General features: G+C 49.7%; 1 protein-coding gene across 1 annotated transcript; it reads left to right on the forward strand.

Moving 5' to 3' along the window:
- Positions 1–18698: 18698 nt before the first annotated feature.
- PSCA (prostate stem cell antigen) lies at positions 18699–21383 on the forward strand. Its single transcript, XM_010195532.2, has 3 exons — positions 18699–18806; positions 20476–20580; positions 20937–21383. Exons 1-3 carry the CDS (start codon positions 18755–18757, stop codon positions 21143–21145), a joined length of 366 nt encoding a protein of 121 aa, XP_010193834.2. The 5' UTR covers positions 18699–18754; the 3' UTR covers positions 21146–21383.
- Positions 21384–22711: the final 1328 nt, after the last annotated feature.

A 22711-nucleotide genomic window follows, 5' to 3' on the forward strand; every position in this document is an offset into this window, starting at 1 on the left:
CCCAACTCTGCAGCCGCTCGAGATCCCGCTGACTGGCAGCTCAGCCTCTGGGAATCAGCCCCTGCTCCCAGTTTGGTATCACTTCTGCCAAGGAACTCTCCTTTTTAGGAATGGTTCACTCACCCTCTTCTGGAGGTGTCCTGGTTGGAGAGCCCACGTCTGCTTTAGCCAAGACGCATTTCTTCTGGAATATTCACACGCAATAAGCCTTGTGTGACTCCAGCTCTGTGTCAGAGTAACGTCCTTCAACAGAGCTTCAAGGACCTCAAAAGACGGACAACATAACAAACCAACCCAGGACTGCCAATACGAAGGTCTTGAGTCTTCCCAGTCATAGAATCACAGCATGGTGGGGTTGGAAGTGACCTTCAGAGCTCATCCAGTGCAACCCCCCTGCAGAAGCAGCTCCCACCTAGAGCAGCTCACACAGGAACGTGGCCAGCTGGGGCTTGAAGCCCTCCAAGGAAGGAGCCTCCACACCCTCCCTGGGCAGCCTGGGCCAGGGCTCCATCCTTAGAGTTTATGTGCTCAAATCTAAATATCTTCATTAGCTGCAGCTTTAGGTGCTGACTTTGTGTTTTTCAATCCTCCCTAAAGAACTTTCTAAGAAAAAAAGGGGTTTCTTTGTCATAACTGATGGGATTAAGGGAGATCTGTGTGTGGTCACAGGTCAGCTTTTTACCAAGAGACATCACTTCTGCTCTTGGCAGCACCGAGATCAGACTGGATGTGGCACTCAAGAGGAAGCAAGGGGGGGGGGGGAAAAAAGAAAGGTCAAGGAGGCTAATTTGTTATTAAAAGGGTGTAATTAAAGAGATGAGTCATCCCACAAGTGAGCTGCGAACCTTAACTCATGTTTTATCTATGTGCACACATTGATGTCTGTTAGAAGCAGAGGGATGGAGACTTGCTTCTTCTGAATGTTAAACATCTATCTGAAGCTTCACCTGGAAAGAACAGACTCTTTAGACTTCACAGCCCACAAAGAAGCCTTGGAGACAGTCATAGAATCATAGAATGGTAGGGTTGGGAGAGACCTTTAGAGATCATCCAGTCCAAACCCCCTGCAGAAACAGGTCCACCCTCGCAAACCAGTTCCTCCTTCTCAGTATCATTACTTCTTCATGTCAGGTTTCTTCTGGGAGTCGTTTGTCAAACAACAAAGGAGTTTTGCTGACAATGCACCTGGAAACCTGCTGTGAGAGGTGCACTGGGAGGTTCTCCATGCAGGAGGGAAGACATAGTAAAAGGGAGAAAGAGCAAAGCAGCAATTAAGAGTTGTGGGGGGGAGGATCACAAACCAAGGGACATGGGGATGTTGGTCAAGTGCAGGGCAAGACAAAAGGTTTGAACTCTCCAATGGTTGGTTGAGGTCAGTGAGAAAGAAGAGATCAATCAGCAGGAAGAAGAAGAAAACTTGAGGCCAGATGGTGCCTTTTCTCCTCTGAGACATGCTCCTACAACTAAGCAGAACTGAGTTTGGTTGAAGAAACCCAAGACTTTCTTGGTAAAAAGATGTTTTTCCTGACATCTTGTGCAACCTGAGATTAAGAAAAGTAGCCAAGACTTCTGCAGGACAACTGAAAGTTTGCCCTGGGTCTACAGAGCATGGCCAGTCCTGCTACACACTTTGTTGTCTGAAGTTTCACAGCTCTTCTGTATTCATCACCTGGATCCTGATGGCTTGAGTAGGAGCAACTATCTCAGATGGCTGGTCAGACACAATATGGACATCTGGGAGATGATATCTGCTAGGCAGGGCATATTTTCAACCCCTGCTTGTTGAAGACATCAGGAGAAGACTGCTGTTGATAACAGCAAGAAGAGTGAATCCTGTTAGATAGGTGACAGCTTTCTTCTCTAGACTAGCAAATCATTATGGTTGGAAAAGTCCTTTAAGCTCATTGAGTGCAACCCCTCACCTTCCACTGCCAGCCCACCACTAACCCATGGCCCTCAGCTACACAGTTTTGCCATACCTCCAGTCCAATGTCATTCTCTTGAATCCCATTTCAAAAGAGCAACCCAGCTGGGTGTTCCATCACCCCTTGCTGCAAGGCTGTGCTTCCCTGAGCTTGTCCTGGAGTTCATGAAGAGCAAAGGCACATTGATGTGCTTGAGCAAGTCCTCCACAGCCAACATCATCCAACAAAATGGGTAGGAAAGAGATGCTTCCACTAATGGCAACATGCACACATGACTGTATAAAACATATATATGCCTGTGAAAGGAAGCAGCTCTTATTTCTAATTAACTGCCTGGCTCTCCTGGCTGTGCTCCAGGTTCAACTGACAGAGGGTGACAAGCCACTCTCCTCTATCCTTCCTGTGTTAATGTCCTGAGCAAGAGTAAATTCTTCCTCTCTTTAATGCAGAATTACCTGAAGCCCATGGCCAGCCCTTCTACTGTGGCTTTCATTAAGTCACGAATATCTGAGCTGTGGCTCACTAATGCACAGGTTGCTGAAGGTCTCTAGTGCAATTAAGTCTTCAGCTGGCAGCAGATTTCTCTGTAAAAGCTAAATCAGGGCTGACTGAAAGTTTTATGAAGAGGGATATGAAAGGGCAGCTGCAAAGCAGAGTCCCCAGTGAGCACACCCACTGAGTAGAGGACAAGAGGGAAGTCCTTTCTTCTTCATTATTAGCTCCTTGGCTTCTTATCTCAGAGCAGCAGTGCTTGCTTCCACTGAGCTGGCATGGAGATGCTCCCTGATGCACTTTATGGACTTCATGCCTGAAGCACAGTGAAGATGAGGAAGGCAGGCAGTGCACTGGACTAACAATGAACATTGCCTCATGGAACAGTTGTGTGGATACAAGTTTGGAAAGGATGAATAGGCACATTTACATCATGCAGAGAAGCACAGATACCTGAGGTAATGCCAGTCAAAACAACTCCAACTGGAACCAATATGGCTCTATATCTTATCTCCTCCATAGAGGGAGCAATTATTCTCTCCAGTATGACACCACATCATGAGGGTTCACATTTTCATGCTCATAGACCCTGTTGGAGCTGCCCTCCAGGCTTTGTGTCAGGCTCTGTGTTGTCATACACCTAGTAAGGAAGGTACAGCAGGTGGTGTGGTCACAGTAGGAGATCAGGGCACTGAAACCTGAATAATACATTGCACTGAATAATATAAACAGGAGCATCAGGTTTGGACCCAAATACCCAGCTCAGGAAATGTCCAACCACTTATGTTACTGTGAATAAGCAAACTGATCCCCCTGCAGAAGCATCACACCAAAGGAGATGTACTAGAGAGCAACATTCCCTGCTGCAGCTCCTGACAGTCCTCTCCTGTATGACCAAACACCCTCTGCCAAGAGTTTCTCTTCCTCACACAGTGGTGAGTGTGCTGCAGGAAATCCCAGGATCCATGGGCTGACTTCAACACTGGGTTTTAGCCTCAGCTTTGTTGTTACCAATGCAGTGGCCACAGGCAAATGTTTTAACACTTGATTTTCTTCTCTCTATCCTGCAGGGTAATGACCTTATTACTTACCAGCCCTACCAAAACACCTGCTTGCTCCTCAAGTGCAAGATGACTTTCCTATCACATTAACTCACCAATTAACACCATGAAGTTAACTTAGAGCAATTTTCCTCTCAGCTGTACTTGTTTTCAAGCCTGCTGCTTGAGGTTCAGGCCTGATGAGGGGCTTCTGTGCTGGAGAGCTCAACAGCTGCATCTGTTGGTCTCAAACAATATTCCTTCCCTTTCTGAGCCTTGCCTCCTCACTAAAATGCTTTGGGATAAGCTATTGGAGGGTGTTAAATAAGACCAGCTTTGATTACATCTCACTGTGAAGCTGACCCATAATTAATACACCTATTGGCACATATTTCAGGCAAATCATTCTGGTAGCAGAGGTCACAAAGAATGAGAGATGCTCCTAAATAACTGTCCCTTTAGATCCTTCCTCTTCTGCTCTGGATGTCCTGGCTCTGCTGAAGGTATTCCTCAACACTTCCTACATACATAACCCAATGTAAAACCCAATGCCCCATTGCCTTTCTTTTTCCCATGCTGGTTTCTTCCCTCTCAGTCTTTCTCCAGTGGGTTAAGGTGACATTAGAATGGTTCCCCATTAGGTGTTTCATTCAGTTGCTAGGAAGAGAACTCAAGGAGATTTGCACTTTCAAGTATCATGTCAAGTCTGGTTGTACAGTTCAACCCAAACAAACCCACTCATTTTGTATATTTGGGAACTCCAGAGACATCTTACCCCAAGATGAGACACATCTCATGGGTTTTGCTCAGCTGTGAAGCAGATACTCAGCAGACTGGACCTTGTGTTTTCCAGTCTTAGAGGTTAAGCAATGAACAAAAGAAAGCCAAAGCCCAGGTAACAGTGAATAACCCACCTGAAGCATCTTAAGATGTTTCTGTTATGTTTTTGCACTTTTAAAACACTTCTCTGGAGTATCTTCATTTTCAGGAGCATTGGCAGGAGAAGCTCTGCTAAAATATTCATAGGGGAACCATTTCAAACAAGTGCATTGCCTGGATTTACTCTGGAGACTCTCTGAGTTATGCTAACCCAGCCTGCAAGCAGCAGCATGTCAGTGAAGCAAAAGGGGTGATTGTCCAGTCCAGGATCCACTCCATGTGACTGAGCCATGCACAGAATCACAGCATGGTGGGGTTTGGAAGAGCCTTGCAGAGCTGCTGCAGCCCCAGCCCCTGCTCCAGCAGCTGCCCCTGGCTCAGGGGGCACAGCAACGTGTCCAGCTGGGGTTGGAAACCTCCTGAGCAGGAGCCTCCACACCCTCCCTGGGCAGCCTGGGCCAGGGCTCCCTCCCCTCAGCACCAAAGGACTTGCTCCTTGGGTTTAAGTGGAACTTGTTTTCCAGCCTGTGCCAGTTATCCTTTGTCTTATCACTGGCCATCACACAATACTGGTTCCAGCCTCCCAACACTCACCTTTAGGTATTAATCAGCATTGATGAAGTCTCCTCTCAGTCTTCTCTTCTCCAGACTGAACAGCCCCAGGTCTCACAGCTTTTCCTCATAAGAAAGATGTTGCAATCCCCTCAGCACCCTGACAACACTCCAGGCAGTGCCTGCTGGCCACTCACCCTCCACCAACAGCTGGTTAGCTGCCAAGCAAAGGCACCAAAAACCATTAAAAGGCCTCGAAATAGGTGGAAGAATTCCAGAAAGCACCCTGTGAATCATTTCAGATGAAGAGACAGAGCTGCAACTGGGATATGTTTGCAAATGTGACTCTGTTACCTGCAATGACCAGGTCCCTTTGCTCTCCAGCATGTGCTTCTGGATTTTGTTTCCCTTGCTGATCCCATCAGGGGGAAAAGCAATCATTCCACAGGGTTTGTGTTCATTGGCTTGTTAGCTCTCCTTCCCTCTTGGACACCATCTGCTTCCTGCCTGACCTCTATGAACACATCACATATATTGCCCCAGATTGGCAGTAATTGTGATGCAAAGAGAAAGGACAGAGGTTGCAACAGAGGAGCAACCACTTTTAGTCCACAGGAAAGCATATGATGAGCACAGCAATGCCCAAGGAGACTTCGAGAGCAAACAAAACCTGCTTGTGGGAGTGCAATCAGCCACTGTCAAGTGCCTCAGTTCCTCAGGCTTCAGCTTGTGTGCAACTGGTGCTGGGGAAAACCTCTGGGAGTGGTTAGAGACAGGATTTCCCTGCTGTGCCAACCTTTCCAGGCAGAGCTTGTCACCCTGATGGCCACAGCCCTCATCCCCCTTGGGAGAAAGATGCTCCTTTAGGCTGTCCTCCCCCTGCACAGATGACCCTTAGCACTGCAGAGAGAGTGGACAGGGCTTTACAAGACCTCACTCTTTCATCCAGCCACTTTCATCCACATGCTCTACATTCCTTGTCTCTGTGTTCTCTGGCCAAACAGGACCAAAAGCAAGTTGACTTTCCAGGCTCACCAGCACCTCTGCAAGCAGTAGGGGTGAGGAATTTCTCAGTGACTCGTTTGTCATATGAAAAGGCATGTTTTGGTCAAAAAGGCAGTGACCCTTCCATCTGCTGGGCCAGGCACAGGGGATGTGTGTGCTGCTTTTATTGGTCTGTTCATTCATTGAACCCTAAACCTGGGGATGAGAGGAAAAGTAATCATATCCCCATTTTATGTATATATGGGACAAAATGTCACCATCACCAGCAGTCTCTTTGGGTCCTGTGTGGACAACCTGAGTGTAATCCATCAAGACTTTCCCATTGTCACAGCTTCACTGCCCCTAGCTGGATTGCTGGCACAGCTCAAGTTGGAGTGGTCCAGAACAGAAATCCCACCCAATCTCACCTCCTTCAACCCCTCTTCAACACAAGGACATGCAGACAGTCTTGCTCAAACCCTCCTCTGTGAAAGCAGTCTGGGAAGAGAGCACACTCATCATAGCTGCATCTTGAGAACTCACTGGGCACCACCTCTGAAGAGCTCATGATGCTGCTAACAGCATTATAGCTTACATGTATAGGGCACTTGTACTCCCAGCTGCAGCCTTAAAAACCCCATAGGGGCTGAAGAAAAGCTTCAGCACTGTCAACAGAGATCACTTAGCACGTGCTAGGGGCCAAATCCTCTCCAGAGAGCCTGAACATTGCTGCTGCTCTATATGTTTCAACAGCAGCCATTCCCTTAAGTAAGATCCCTCAAGGGTCCTGGTGAAGCAAACAACACCTTGCCAATCCAGAGGAAGGTTGGAGAAATCCACCTAGCTTATGCTCTTTAAATCTGGGCTCTAATTCTTCCAGTCTCTCCTTTCTTGAAGTCATTCATTTTAAAACAGGGGAGAAATAGACAACTCCTGTCCCAGAGCTTGTCTGCTGCTCTGGCCAGTCCCCAGCACTTCAGGAGGAAGCAACATTAATAGCATCAATAAAAAACCCTCATGGAAATAAACTGAATAAACAAGGAGGTGGAAAAGCTTCTCTGCCAGGTGAGCAGGAGTAAAGCAGCATAGAATCACAGCATGGTGGGGGTTGGAAGGGACCTTTAGAGCTCATCCAGTGCACCCCCCCTGCAGAAGCAGCTCCCACCTAGAGCAGCTCACACAGGAACGTGGCCAGCTGGGGCTTGAAGCCCTCCAAGGAAGGAGCCTCCACACCCTCCCTGGGCAGCCTGTGTTGGCTCAGGGGAAGGCTCTGCAGTACAAGCTTTCTGAGCTGTGATATTTAGGAACTCCATACTCACATTTTACAGAGGAATCACACAGAATGGTGGGAGATGAGATGGAATGGACCTGCAGAGCTGCTCCAGCCCAAGCCCCTGCTAAAGCAGGGTCCTCTCAATCAGTGAGAGCAGAAACATGGCCAGCTGAGTCTTCAAGTAGTTGTAAAGAACCCTGGCTCTTCTCACCTTCCTCTTCTCCAGGCTAAATAACCCCAGCTCCCCCAGCTGCTCCTCATAAGGCTTGTTCAGCAGCACCTCAAGGCTCAGCTGGTGTCCCAGGTTCTGTGCATCCTTGCTGGATCTTGTAGACTTGATTGGACCTCTGGATCTGACAGAGGTGGAAAGGAGAGTGCTCTTTCTTCTTTGCACTGCATCTCAGAGGTCAGCCTTAAGCTATCTGATGATGAGAAGCCATTTTGATGACTGCAGCCTTCTCTGGGTGAAAAACAGACAGTGAGACATATTCTATGAAGCTAAACTTCATTTTTTCAGTGCTTTACCTAAAATAACCCTGAGTTCACTTCTTGATTCTCTTTCTTCCACACAGAAGAGGCAAAGCCAAGGCTTCACAAGCCTTTGTGATAAATGGCATGTAGTTAGAGCAGGCAAGGGACTTACAAGTTGTGGTTAGTAGAAATGTTTCTCAAAGACAGTGTAATTACCAAGCAGTTTGAGTGCCTGAAAATACAGTTGTTAAAGATAAGGGGAGGGAAAAAAGGCAGAGGAGGAACTAGAAGAGAAATTCATTGAGATAAGTAAAAAGCAGGAGGTTTGCAATCCAAACTGGTGTCTCAGCTCTCTTTACACAGAGAAACAAGGCAGGATGACCAAGGATAGCAAGAAATATCTGTGTTAGTAGCAATAAATAACAGCAGTGAAAGGTCTGGAGATGTGGAGGATTCCCCTTTGGGTCTGGAGATGTGGAGGATTCTCCTTTGGGTCTGGAGATGTGGAGGATTCGCCTTTGAATCTGAAGATGTGGAGGATTCCCCTTTGGGTCTGGAGATGTGGAGGATTCTCTTTGGGTCTGGAGATGTGGAGGATTCCCCTTTGGGTCTGGAGATGTGGAGGATTCTCTTTGAATCTGGAGATGTGGAGGATTCTCTTGGGGCTGGAGATGTGGAGGATTCTCTTTGAATCTGGAGATGTGGAGGATTCTCTTGGGGCTGGAGATGTGGAGGATTCCCCTTTGAGTCTGGAGATGTTGAGGATTCCTCTTTGGGTCTGGAGATGTGGAGGATTCCCCTTTGGGTCTGGAGATGTGGAGGATTCCCCTTTGAGTCTGGAGATGTGGAGGATTCCCCTTCAGCTGTTTGAGGGCATATTTATTAAGACTCTTGAGTCACATCTTCAGCCAAGCCAAATGGAACTTCCACATGTGTTTAAGTACATTCTTAAGTGCTTTGCCAGCTGTAATGTCTATGTGATTACAAAGCCACTATTGAGCCATCATCACAGAGCAGTCCCTTTGCTTAGGGGCATGGTTTGGTGGTGGGCTTGGCAGGGTGAGGTGAGTGGTTGGACTTGATGCTCTTAAAGGTCTTTTCCAATCAAAATGATTGTAGGATCACAGATGCCAGCTGCAGGTGAGATGTGCCACAGTGAGGCTCTTCATGAGCAGTAACTGCAGAAAGAGTCAATCCTGTGATTTGGCCAAGCCAAATGATCATCCAGGTACCCATGAAGCACCCTGTCCCATACTGCCAGGTGGCATTGTCAGGTAATAGCCCTCTGATCTAAACCCTTGAGGAGGCTGAGTTTCAGCACAGAGGGGATTTAATCACTGTCATGGTTTGCACCTTGGGAACTCTGGCTGCAAGGCAGAGCTTCAATCCAAGACAGGACGCTGCTGGAGAGAGCTCAGTGCAGGGCCACAGAGATGCTGGAGTGGAGCATCTCTCTTGTGATGAAAGACTGGGGGAGCTGGGGCTCTGCAGCTTGGAGAAGAGACTGAGGGGTGAGCTCAGTCATGTCACAAACCCATCAAGGGTGGGTGTGAGGAGGCTGGAGCCAGGCTGTGCTCAGGGATGGCCAATGACAGGACAAGGGGCAACGGGCACAAGCTGCAACAGAAGAGGTTCCAAAGAGACACAAGGAAGAATTTGTTCCCTGCTGAGGTGAGGGAGCACTGGCAGGGGCTGCCCAGATGGGCTGTGGAGGCTCCTTCTCTGGAGACATCCCAACCCAGCTGGATGAGTCCCTGTGTGCCCTGCTCTAGGTGCTGCTGCTCTGGCAGGGGGGTTGCACTGGCTGAGCTTTCCAAGTCCCTTCCAACCCTTAAGATTCTGTATTCCTATTCCTCATATGCTCAACCATTCAAGCAATGGAGTCCTACAAGAGTGATTAACAAGAAACATCATGGATTTCTCTTCAAAACTGTGGTCCACCTGTCCAGACTCATTTAATCCAGAGACTATCTGACCCTTTATTACTCCATACAGAGACTCTTTCTACTCCACTCAGGTGTCCTTTTTCTGGGGGGGAGGGCTTTTTTAAAAAGCTGCTCTATTTAGTGCACATGGAGCAAATCACTTGCCCTTCACAGAATCACAAGGAGCTGGGCTGCCCAGCTCAGCAGAGGCAGGGAAGTGCTGCAGAGAGGCCAGTGCAGGGCTGCCAAGGTGCTGAGGGCACTGGAGCATCTTCCTTGTGAGGAAAGGCTGTGGCACCTGGGGCTGTTCAGTCTGGAGAAGAGGAGCCTGAGCTCAGGGGGTGGAGAGATTGAGGGGGATTGAGGGTGTGGAGGCTCCTTTTTGGGAGGTTTCCAAACCTACCTGGACACGTTCCTGTGTGAGCTGCTCTAGGTGGGAGCTGCTTCTGCAGGGGGGTTGCACTGGATGAGCTCTAAAGGTCCCTTCCACCCCCACCACTCTGTGATTCTATGATCTCCATAGAGAACCACTCCTTAACTCTTTAGAGCCAGCCTGTACTTTACAACTTCCCATGCTGAATTGTTTATAGACCTATTTTTTGCACATGCTTTCCCCTGCAGACAGTCACTACCACCAGCAATCCATAGCAACCTGTATGTCTATTGCATGACTAAAACTAGCCAGTCATCACAGCTTCTCACTGAACACAACCAAACCCTGGAGTGTGGCTGTGCTGGTTCATGGGCACAACTGGACTGGAGGTGCAGCCACTGGGTGAGGAGAGTTAGAACACAAAGGGGCTTATTTTCTGCCCAGCCACTCTTTCCTCTTTTAATGCCACACCACCAAAGGCATCTCTGCCCCTCAGCCACCCTTAGAAGGAGCAGCCAGCTGGGCAGTCAGGAAACCCACACCTTGAATGTGTTTTACCCAGCCAAAGGGGAAGGTGTCATGGGAAGGATGCAAAAGGCAGAGACACATAAACAGGGAACTCAGAGCTTGAGAGGACAGCTGAGAGTCTGTGAATCCAAACTCTGCCATTTGAGTCCTGCTGGATCTGTGTTTTGCTCCCAAACACGCTCCTCTCTCTGTCCTTCAGCATCACAGGTCTTCTTGATGCTGAGGAGTGGGAAGGCAGCTGTTAAGTGGTGAGTTCAGAGCAGGGTTGTGGTATCAATTACCCCCTCACCACAAAAGCTATGCTTGGGGTCTGTGGCACATCTGAAAAGGTCACAGCAAAGCAAGATGTGCAATTTGTAAAGGTCAAGCAGGGGAAGGGATCTCTGGCTCCTGCCTGGGGATGTGTGAAGGATGATTTCCATCCAGTGACAAAACCAAAACTGTAACTGCTGGGAGTAGCTTTGAGTTGCACCTGAAAAACACCTTTTATTGCACTTTTATATGTGCCTTTCTTGGAGAGCATCAGCCAAAACATGACCATCTGCAAGGCAGGGACCTATTTAGGGCTGAGCATCCAAGTTCCCACTGTAGGCAGTAGAGATTCAGCCAACCAACAGAGCTGAGGGGACAATTTGTCTGCTGAAATTCAAGGGTCAGCTTTAGAATAAGTTGGACAACACCCCATGCTCTCCTGGCCACATCTGCCCTGAGTGTGGTCTGGCCACACACAACACCCCAGTTGCATCAGATCAGCTCATTGTTAGCAGCTGACACAGGGGAGAAAGAGGAGCAGAGTATGAGACAGACAGTTGGAAACTGACAGACTGAGGACACACCACAGAAACCTTGGAGGACACAACAAGGAAAGTCTGACATGATGCTCATTTCTTTCTAACCTCTGTTGCTTACTTTGGTTACCTGGATACTGTCAGAATGAGAGGGCAGTGCTTAGAGTTAGAAACAATCTCATTCCCTTAGTGCTGCTTGCCAAAGAGCCTCCTAAAATAGGATGTAAAGCCAGAATAAAGCCCTTTCTTTAGAGCTATTCATATATACCTTATTTAGCAAAAGAAACCCAAGCCTCTCTTCTCATACTGACTCCAAGAAACTGTGGGCTGGGTTTTTTCCCCAATTGATTTCCTGGCTAAATAGTTAAAAACAGGAGGAAACGACAGATAGGGATGAGAATTAACATTCTCTCTCCTGCCTTGTGCCACTCATCTTCTGCTGTCCTAAGCATTGGAACAACCCCCTGCAGCAGCACAGGCTGGGGATTGACCTGCTGCAGAGCAGCTCTGCACAGACACACCTGGCAGTGCTGGGGGAGAATCAACTGCCCATGAGCAGCAACGTGGGCTCGTGGGCAAGAAGCCAATGGCAGCCTGGGGGCATTGAGGAGAGTGTGGGCAGCAGGGCCAGGGAGGTTGTGCTGCCCCTCTGCTCTGCCAGAGCTGCTGAGGCTCAGCTGGAGTCCTGTGGCCAGTGCTGGGCTGCCCAGCTCAGCAGAGACAGGGAAGTGCTGCAGAGAGGCCAGTGCAGGGCTGCCAAGGTGCTGAGGGCACTGGAGCATCTTCCTTGTGAGGAAAGGCTGTGGCACCTGGGGCTGTTCAGTCTGGAGAAGAGGAGCCTGAGCTCAGGGGGAGCTCATGAATAGTGACAAATATCTCCCTGGTGGGTGTCAGGAGGTTGGGGCAGCACTTTGTTCTGTGGTATCCAGCAACAGGACAAGGGGTGATGGGCTGAAGCTGGAACACAACCAGTTCCATTGAAACATCAGGAGAAAGTGTTGGAGTGTTGGAGTGAGGGAGCCCTGGCCCAGGCTGCCCAGGGAGGGTGTGGAGGCTCCTTCCTTGGAGGGCTTCAAGCCCCAGCTGGCCACGTTCCTGTGTGAGCTGCTCTAGGTGGGAGCTGCTTCTGCAGGGGGGTTGCACTGGATGAGCTCTGAAGGTCCCTTCCAACCCCCACCATTCTATGATTCAATGATCTTTGGAAGAAAAAAACAACCAAAACCCACAAAAACCTTCCATAATGACACAGTTTCTGTAACAATTTGTCAATTCATCACAATCCAGTCGCTTCACCACCCTGAGTCTCCCCGGCCCAATTAGTTTCTAATTAGTCAATACCAAGTGGAACAGTTCTGAGAGAAGGGACAAAGACAGGCACAAGTTGAACTCCAGCAGCTGCAGAAGGAGCATCTGCTCAAGCAAAAGGAAACATGACTTCAAAGATCTGCTTTGTATCTCCTGCATCTCAATTGCAGATCCCATCCAGTGGTGGTTGGCTGTTGTACATTGATCCTGCACTCTCTACCTGGGTTTGATTGCAGAGATCCATCCTGGACTCAAAATAGCTTGATTCTTTCTGCAGAGCTTTTCTTTGCCAACAAAATGGTGTTTTCCAACCCAGAAAATTCACAAGCTGCCCTGACAAATATGATCCCTCGAGAAAGAGCTTTCACTGTGTGTTAAGACCTTGAGCTGAGCTCCTGTGGTGAAGTCTGTTCCCTAAGCTTTGTGAATATGGGGTAAGCAGCATCACTCAGGGGGACTGGCCCCAAAATGAGGACAAGAAGGATAAAAGATTGCCAATAAGTAGCTAGTCATTGAAGGCACCCACTGCCACCTAAGGAACAATTGTCCCGAAATGGGGCTTGGTGGTTCCAGCCATCAGATCTACTCTTTTCTACCCACTGGACATCTCAGGTTCTTCTGTGGTTTCTTAAGGGGCCAAAGCAACTAAATAACATCCCTGATGGAAAGAAAAGGACAAAGACTAGGGAGGATGCTTGAGGGTCCTGGTCTGAGGGCTGGTGTTCCCTTGTTGTGTAACCTCAGGAAAGTCATGTTTTCTGCCCTTTTCTCAAACTACCTTTTGTTATCTGGGGCTGTTCAGCCTGGGGAAGAGAAGCCTGAGCTCAGGGGACCCTTCTCAATGCTGCTCAGTCCCTAAAGAGCAAATGGCCAGAGGTTGTGGCCGGTGTTTGCTGTGTGGTGGCCAGTGGCAGGACAAGGGGTGATGGACATAAACTGGCACACAGGCAGTGCTCCTGGCCCAGGAGGAGCAAGTGCTTTGGTGCTGAGGGGAGGGAGCCCTGGCCCAGGCTGCCCAGGGAGGGTGTGGAGGCTCCTGCTCAGGAGGTTTCCAACCCCAGCTGGACACGTTGCTGTGCCCCCTGAGCCAGGGGCAGCTGCTGGAGCAGGGGGTTGAGCTGGGTGAGCTCTGCAGGGTCCTTCCAACCCCACCATCCTGTGATATCTGTCCATAGGAAACTGCAGTGCCTGGTGTGTAAGGGAGTAAGCAAGTGTTTTGTGGCACAGAAGTGCTTTGTGATCATAGCACAGGCAACTTTACCCCCACTTCAGTCCAACTCCAAAGTCCAGGCACAGGAGAATGCTCCCCTTCTGCCCTGCGAGCAGCTCAGAGATGCACAAAGCATCACCAGCAGAAGCTGGCAGAGATCCCACTCTCTCAGCCTTTCACAACCAAAAAGAGCTCAGCAATTACCAAAACAACAAAACAAAACAACGACAAAACCCCCTGTCAAATGCATTTGTGATGCTCTGAAGTTGCAGAGATTTGAAACAAGCAGCCTGGGCTGCTCCCACACTCCGGGAGGTTTTGTGCAGCAACAGCACCATCGTATGGGCTTCTCCAGCTCCTACAGCATCTTGTGCAGCTCCAGTTTACTCTGCAGACAAGGTTAGCACCGTGGTGGGATTCATTTGCAGCAAGGCACCGATCTCCTTTAGTCAGCAAGAACGTGTGGGATGCTGCAGTGGGGTTTCTTTTCTCTCTGTGCCTCGTCAGGCTGGGCTCTGAGAGCTGAAATCCCACATGGGAATAGCTGGATCTAAGGGGTCTAATTCCTGGACCCTTATGGAAATACTCAAGGTCAAAGAGGTTCCTTGCTTATTGAAGTGCTCTCTGGTTGAACTCATTTGCACCACACAGACCTCAGAGCCTTTCCCTTTTGATGCAGTGGTCATGCAATCATAGAAGGATAGAATGGTAGGGTTGGAAGGGACCTTTAGAGATCATCTATTCCAACCCCCCTGCAGAAGCAGGTCAACCTAGATCCACCTGATCCTGATCCCTCTCTCCTGTTAGAGAAAGGAGAGGCACAAGGAAGGGAAAGTACCTGCCAGAGGTCCCTCAGCAGCCCAATGGCAGAGATCTTAGCCTGGAGTTCTGCTCTTAATGACAGCTCTGGTCTAGCTGCTGCACTCTGGAAGATGGCTCAGGCAGCCCAGCTTTGCCTCCATGTGCTCTGAAGCTTACTTAACAGTCAGCCTAGATGTGAAAACTTGTAGTGTGAGCTCGACCATGACATGAAACAGTGTTCAGCATCTGCAGATGTAGCAGCTGGAGCCTGTCTCTGCTTGGCAGTTAAGGGCAGCCCTGGAGCAGAAGGAATCATGTTTCCTGCTGCTGGGCCAGTGTTGTGCCTGTCCATCCTAACACACACACATGGCAGAGTGGAAAAGAGCTGAGAGGTTGATAAGAAACTCTGAGGTAGGTGACAGAGCGTGGCCTTTTGTCACAAGCAGAGCAAAGCTTGTCTGTAATCATGCAAAGAGGGCACTCAGGACTAGCTCCTCCTGATGCATTCATCCATCCATCTCTGCAGACATCTGCTTATCTACTCACCTTTACATCCTTTTCTCCCCTTATCTACCCATCCTCCTGTCTCCCCCATCACATGCCTCATGTAGGATCCACACTTCCCTCCTTAGAGACAGCTCTGCCCTGCCATTTGCCTGACTGCCATCTAGTGACTCAGTCTCTAATCCTCACCCCTTCTGACCCCTTCTGACAGTTCATGCTCCTGGAAGCTACTTTTATTCTCAGGAACACAGCTGTGCAGAAGTAAGGAACCCCCACACTGATGCCTAAAATCAGCCACAAAATGCCTTGTCATGCATCCCACCTCCCCACAGCCTGCAGCAGATCTGCAGCCATCACTGGAGACAGCCCCAGCTCATGCACTGCACACCTACCAAACACCTTCCAGGGCTGTAAAAGTCAGTGAGATTCCCTCTGCAGCTTCCACACATGGAGATCAGAACATCCTGATGCAAGCCAAGGTCATGCTGAGCAAAAAGTGCTCCATGGGTAGGAGCTCCTCTTGTTCTTGCACTTAATTGTGGCTTGAATCAAAGCACCTGAGGAGGTGTTATCCCTCTGAGCTCAGAGTCTGGAGACTCCTTGCAGGATGCTCTGATGATCCAGCTCTTTCAAAGCTACAGTTCACTCAGGAGCATGCATGAGGTGTGGAACTTCAGCTTAGTTCTCTCTTTGCTGGGTTCTGGGTTTGTCTTTTCTCTTGGGCTCATAAGAGACATTCTCATATAAAGAAACAGGCAGCCTGAGGTTGAAGCCTGAATACTTGATCCCTGTCATCTTTCAGGCTTCCCTACAGCATCTTCAGACATCCCAGCCAAATGGTAACCACAGCTCAGGACACTGGAGCAACTTTTGCCTTCAAGAGGTGCTCAGCATCTCCATCCAGATTTCCCCAGGCACCATTTCACCTGCTGCCCTTCTTGTCTTCAAATGTCCAGCTCCCACTGTTATGCAGCCTTTCAGCAGGATCTGGGACCCCATACTCAGTGCCATGACCTCCCACCACTTTCCCAGCCTGACACCAGGCAGGTGAACCAATAATCACAATCCTCTCCCTTCCTCCTCAGCAGAAAGTTGTGTCTGTCAGGGATCTGCAGGGACAACACCAACCAGTGCTTTAAAAAAGCCCCAGACCTGAGTGATCTTTGGATTCCATGGGGATGGTCTTGTTCATGCAGTCAGATGAACTGGGCATTGTATCACATCATGCAAAGGAGAAATGTCATGCACACACAAGCCTGTGGGCAGCTGCATGGTGATGGAGGTGGAACAGCTACAGTGGGGCACGTTTGCCATCTTCAGGAGTGGAGCAGGAACTGCATGCACAAAAGAGAGAAGCAGAGAGAGGCAACAATTGCTGTCAGGCTGCAGGAATTGTCTTATACAGCCTCAGGCTGCAGCCAAGCAGGACTGGGGCATGGACAAGGTTGTAGCTGTGTGCAGCCCTTTGAAAGCATCACGAGTCCTGCTCTTCACTGGCAGAGAAAGAATAATAAGGGATAGTAGTGCTAGGAGAAGTTGGCTGGCAGCAAAACAGGCTGCTGAGGGTGAAAACAACACTGCTTCTTGCTTAGCAATGAAGGAAGATGTACTTAATTCAAGGCCTGGGTGGGTTTGATGTGAGGACCAGGCTGTGCTTTTCCTTTGGCCCTTGACAAACCAAACCCTACAGGGAGAATCATAAGAGACCACCAAAGAAAAAGAGCTTTATAGAGCTATGTGTAGGGATCACTAGAACCTGAGGTCATGTTGCCACTGTTATTTTAATGCAGCCATTCCACATTGACTATAAATGAGATGGTCTGAAAGATGACAAAGGAAAAGTCAACAGACACTGGAACAACGTGGTGGGTTGGATTTCTTCTTTTTCTTTTTAACCCAAAGTTCAGGAGTCCAAGGGGAAGCATTTCAGATCCCCACAGAGGAAAGAGGACGTGCAAAACCATCCCCTGTCCCAGCTTCATCCCCAGTACAAATCAGGGCAGTGCCATTAATGTTGTAAAGCTGAGGTCAGCTCATCATCCATCTCCCAGCCTCTGATCAAGAGCAATGATCCATCAAACACTCCAGTTTTCCTTTCCCCAAGGGCAAGGGCAGAGTCCTGCCCTGGGGAGGAACCAGCCCAGCACCAGCACAGGCTGGGGGGCACCTGCTGGGGAGCAGCTCCAGGAGAGGGACCTGGCAGTGCTGGGGGGCAGCAGCTCCCCATGAGCAGCAACGTGGGCAAGAAGCCAATGGCAGCCTGGGGGCATTGAGGAGAGTGTGGGCAGCAGGGCCAGGGAGGTTGTGCTGCCCCTCTGCTCTGCCAGAGCTGCTGAGGCTCAGCTGGAGTCCTGTGGCCAGTGCTGGGCTGCCCAGCTCAGCAGAGACAGGGAAGTGCTGCAGAGAGGCCAGGGCAGGGCTGCCAAGGTGCTGAGGGCACTGGAGCATCTTCCTTGTGAGGAAAGGCTGTGGCACCTGGGGCTGTTCAGTCTGGAGAAGAGAAGGCTGAGGAGACACCTTATGAATGCTGAGAAAGTCCTTTGGTGCTGGGGTGAGGGAGCCCTGGCCCAGGCTGCCCAGGGAGGGTGTGGAGGCTCCTTCTCAGGAGGTTTCCAACCCCAGCTGGACACATCCCTGTGCCCCCTGCACCAGGGGAAGCTGCTGGAGCAGGGGCTGGGGCTGAATGAGCTTTGGAGGTCCCTTCCAACCTCCACCATTCAGGGATTCTATGACAAACCCTGCACAAAGTGAGTAAAGATGGCAAATTGCATTCAACAGAAAGGTCTGTTTTGTTTTATGCCAGAAGTGCTGCACTGAGATATGGTCAAAGTACATCTGGAATGGGAGAGCAAACATTTGCACTTCAGTTTGGAATGTGCCTGAACTCACCCCCTTCTGTGATGAGAAGTGGCATTTCTTTGACAAGCCTGAATTGTTTACAGTACACTCTGATGGGGCTTCAAGTGCCCAAGTCATACTCAAAACCTACACTAGACAGAGAGACTGGCAGGGCAAGGGAAGCATGCCACACTGCAATCCTGGCAGATAAAAGCAATGCCAAACAAAGCTATCACAAAGTCCCTTTGGTTTCAACACACACAGAGGTCTGAACTAGCCATTGTAGTTGACTAGACTTGCAGGCAATGCATACAAAGAAGGGCAAGTGAGCACTTGGGACACCTGAAAGAGGGCAAATTGCCAACATACCTTGCTAGCACATGCCACTGGTGTCACAGTGACACTCACACATGCAGATAAATATCTGGAGATGTTTATTAAAAGCCCATTTTGCCCTTGATTTGAACACAATAGCTCCACTCAGGACAGCAGTGGGGGTGGAGAGCCTTGTTCACAGAGTGCAACACACAGCATCCCTGGCTCTGGGATAATACATAAGGCCAGCCTTGTTCTAAGGAATTTGGGGCTTTTCCTTCCACTCCTGTGGACACTTTGCCCAAGGGTAGGAGGAAAGGCAAGGGCGTAGTGGTGGAGAGGAGCTGCTGGTAGCTCAAGAGTCAGAGTCAGATAGGAGAGGCATTTAACACAAATGTCACCACCACAGCCCAACCCCTCCCTTGGTCCAGCCAGCAGCCTGGCTCAGGTGCCCTCAGTGGATAACCTTCTGGGCATGCCCAATTGCTGCCTCCTTGGGGTATATAAACTGCAAAACAAGCCATATTCAGCACCAGAGAGCTTAGCCCAAAATGAAGGCTTTCCTTGTCCTCTTGCTGGGAGCAGCCCTGTGCTTGGACTCAGGTAAGACAGCACAAGGAGCTGTGGCCCCTCCAGCAGACCTTCAGCTGGGAGATAAAGGCTTGTGATGGGGAGGGAATGCTTGACACAACTTTGAGATGAAGGCATTTGCTTTTTGGTGGCATATCCTGGGTGTTGCATGGGGGAAAAAATGCACAGTCTCACCCTGTGTGATCCTAGTGCTGGGTAGGGCAGCTTCTAGCAAAGATGGATCCTGTACAATACTGAATGCAATTGAAATCGAGTCTATTTAAGCCATGTGGGGGAAGAAGGGAGAATGCCATGGCAGGGTGTTTTACAAACTAGATGGGTGGTCTTCAGACACTGACAGGTTTTTCTAGCCTCACTGAGGGGGGTAAAAATGGTTTGACACCAGCTTTTCCTCATTACCAGAGGACAGAAGCAGCAGATCTGAGCAGAAACGTTTCTCAGTCAGCAGAAGATGCTGAAAGAACAGGCTGAGAAGGGTCTTGTACAGTCCTGGACAGACTTTCTTCTGTGCCAAGTTCCATCAGAGCACTCTGAAACTTGACTTTCATTGCAATAAAAGTCAACTAAAAGTAAGAGCAGGATGCAACAGGCTGCAAACTGGGCTTTGGCTCGTTGCTTCTGTGACTGCATCAGGCATTTAGATCAAGGATGGCTTGGACAGAGGGAGATCAAGTACCTTAAGTATCATCTTGTTTCTGTTCTGAATGACATTGATTTCTAAATGAGGCTTTTCTGTGTCCTAAAAGACTATTTTAAGCATTAGGGTTTTGACTTCAGGGATTCATGATGCCAGCCTGGTGGTCACAGGGCTACAGTACATATATATATCTATGAACTGTCACACTTACAGGGCTCCAATGATGCCCTGGGGCATGAGCAGGTAATAGGAACAGGTAATTGCACCACCTTCTCACTCCTCTGGGGACTATTTCACATCAAGGCTAGACACTTGTAAGCTGCAATGCTTATTCTGCCTTTGCTTGGAGCACAGAACAGCACAGCAGATGTTAACAACACTGGCTTCCATCCCCCATAGAGTGGCATGTCCCTGAGGGGGTGGCAACAGTTGTGTTTATACTTTGCTTTCTAAGAGGAGGTGATGGAGAGTGTGTGTCACAAGTTAATACCAAGACAATGGACTTGCAAATTGCCTGTTCTGTCCCTCCCTCACTCTCTCTTCCTTCTGGGCTTTCCTACTTTCACCCAACCCTGGCAATGCCTCACAAGCCCATCTGGTAAGACACTGGTGTCTACAGAGGCAGACAAAACATATCAACATGTCTTTCTGGAGACTTCATCCCTTCATCTCAGCTCAGGAGATGGGAACATCACAAACAGCCTGTTCCAGATGGTCACCTGGTGAGGCACCTCAAATGCAGAGGGAGAAGCATTTGGGAAGCACTTCCCATTGCCTGATGAGACCAGATCAGTGTTTTTCTCCCCCACTGTACTGCCTGCATCTGAAACATCTTCAGCACCTGCAAAACTTGACCCTCACCTCAAACAAGTATATTGTTCTCCACCAGAAATAGAAGAAATCTTTCTGTTCCCAGCAACAGAAGTGGTATCTTCCATTGAGGACCTCCAGGAGTGCTCCTGTTTCCCAGTGCAAGCACTAAGCTGGGTTCCCTGAGGAGCTTCAGGTAGATTTTGCTTATAAGCCCTTCTTGGTCTCTTGCAGGTTCTTCTTTGAAGTGTTACAGCTGCAACACACAGCTCAGCAACTCCAAGTGTCAGACACAAGTGGACTGCAAGAATGAGGAAACCTGCAAGACAGATGTGATCAGTAAGGCAAAGAGGGGTGGGCAATATCTTTGTTGTGATGCTGGAGCCAAGTATGATCCCAGCCTCAGGTGTCCAAGCACAAGGAAGAATTTGTTCCCTGTTGAGGTGAGGGAGCACTGGCAGGGGCTGCCCAGATGGGCTGTGGAGGCTCCTTCTCTAGAGACATCCCAACCCAGCTGGATGAGTCCCTGTGTGCCCTGCTCTAGGTGCTGCTGCTCTGGCAGGGGGGTTGCACTGGATGGGCTTTGCAGGTCCCTTCCAGCCCTTGAGATTCTGTGGTTCTGTGATTTATTATTCAGTTGCATGGGGCTTGGCTTGCATTGAGTGCTAGCAGTAACAGTCCTCCTTTCCTTCCAGGGATCCTAGGGGTCAGCATCATCAGCAAGGGCTGTGACTCATCATGTGAAGCCAACTATCAGGACTTCAGTGTAGGCCACAGGAACATCTCCTGCTGCAGCAGTGAGCTCTGCAACACCAATGCAGCAGGCAGTGTGAGGTGCAGCCATGGGATCGTGGCAGGGATAGCAGCCAGCCTGCTCTGGACCTTCCTGAACAACAGGCTGTGAGGAGCAGTGAGGACTCCCATGACCACAGAAAGCCTTGGAGCACCCTTCTTCTGACAGAAATTGTGATGGGAGCAATGCAGAGTGTGGGGCATGCAGCACTTTTGGAGCTGATGGCAGATCTTTGCCATATGAGAGCTTCTTCTTCACTGTTATTGTATTGCTGTAGTGCTACCAGACAAGAAAATGTGTGTGCATGCTTTCTGCAAAACACCTAAAATATACTTACTGTTGAATCACATGTGAGTGCATTGCCTGTACATCATTTAATCATCTCTTTCTGCAGCCAGCAGCAAATGCAGATGGGTGTGTTGCATCTCTGATTAGTGTTCAGTCTTGGTCATTGCTGTGTCATGATGATGTGTGATGAGAGGTGCCACAGCAGAGCAGAGCAGAGGTGCCAACTGTAGCTCTGTACCTTGAGGAGCTCTGGCTTATGACAAACCCTGGAGGTCATAGAATCACAGAGTGGTGGGGTTGGAAGGGACTTTTAGGGCTCATCCAGTGCAACCCCCCTGCAGAAGCAGCTCCCACCTACAGCAGGTCACACAGGAACGTGTCCAGCTGGGTCTTGAAGACCTCCAAGGAAGGAGACTCATGCTCCAAGAAGACCTGTGATGAGTAATCACATCTGAAGGGGAACTTGCTTGTGTCCTAGACACCCTACACCTTATTAGTTGTCATACAAGACAAAATGAGTAAGTACAGATGTGATCAGTAAGGCAAAGAAGGGGTGGGCAATATCTTTGTTCACCTTCCCTGCTACATGTGCATACAGCTATTCACACACCTTTCCATGGCTGGAGCAACCTGGGTATCACAGAATTACAGAATGGGGGGATTTAGAAGGGTCCTGCAAAGCTCAATCAGCCCCAGCCCCTGCTCCAGCAGCTGCCCCTGGCTCAGGGGGCACAGCAACGTGTCCAGCTGGGGTTGGAAACCTCCTGAGCAGGAGCCTCCAGACCCTCCCTGGGCAGCCTGGGCCAGGGCTCCCTCCCCTCAGCACCAAAGGACTTGCTCCTCCTGGGCCAGGGGCACTGCCTGTGTGCCAGTTTATGTCCATCACCCCTTGTCCTGCCACTGGCCCCAGCCTCTGGCCATTTGCTATTTAGGGAGCAGCATTGAGAAGGGCCCCTGAGCTCAGGCTTCTCTTCCCCAGGCTCAACAGCCCCAGGGCTGCAGCCTTTGCTCCTCACACACATGCTCCAGTGCCCTCAGCACCTTGGCAGCCCTGCACTGGCCTCTCTGCAGCACTGCCCTGGCTCTCCTGAGCTGGGCAGCCCAGCACTGGATGCTGTACTCAAGATGAGACCTCACCAGGTCAGAGTGAAGGAGCGGCAGAACCTCCTTTGACCTGCTGGCCACACACTTCTTGTTGCATCCCAGGATACCATTTGATGTCCTTCCATGAGGGCACACTGCTGGCTCATGTTCAGTTTGCTGTCAACCAGAACTCCCAGGTGCCTCTCTGCAGAGCTGCTGGTGATGGGATAGTGGACAGGACGACACATTCAGGTGCCTGCTGGGCAATAACCATTGGAGCTAAGTGGAAAGGGTGTCTCCATGATA

This window comes from Colius striatus, chromosome 4 (assembly GCF_028858725.1).
Source record: "Colius striatus isolate bColStr4 chromosome 4, bColStr4.1.hap1, whole genome shotgun sequence".
In the NCBI taxonomy this organism is placed as follows: Eukaryota; Metazoa; Chordata; class Aves; order Coliiformes; family Coliidae; genus Colius; species Colius striatus.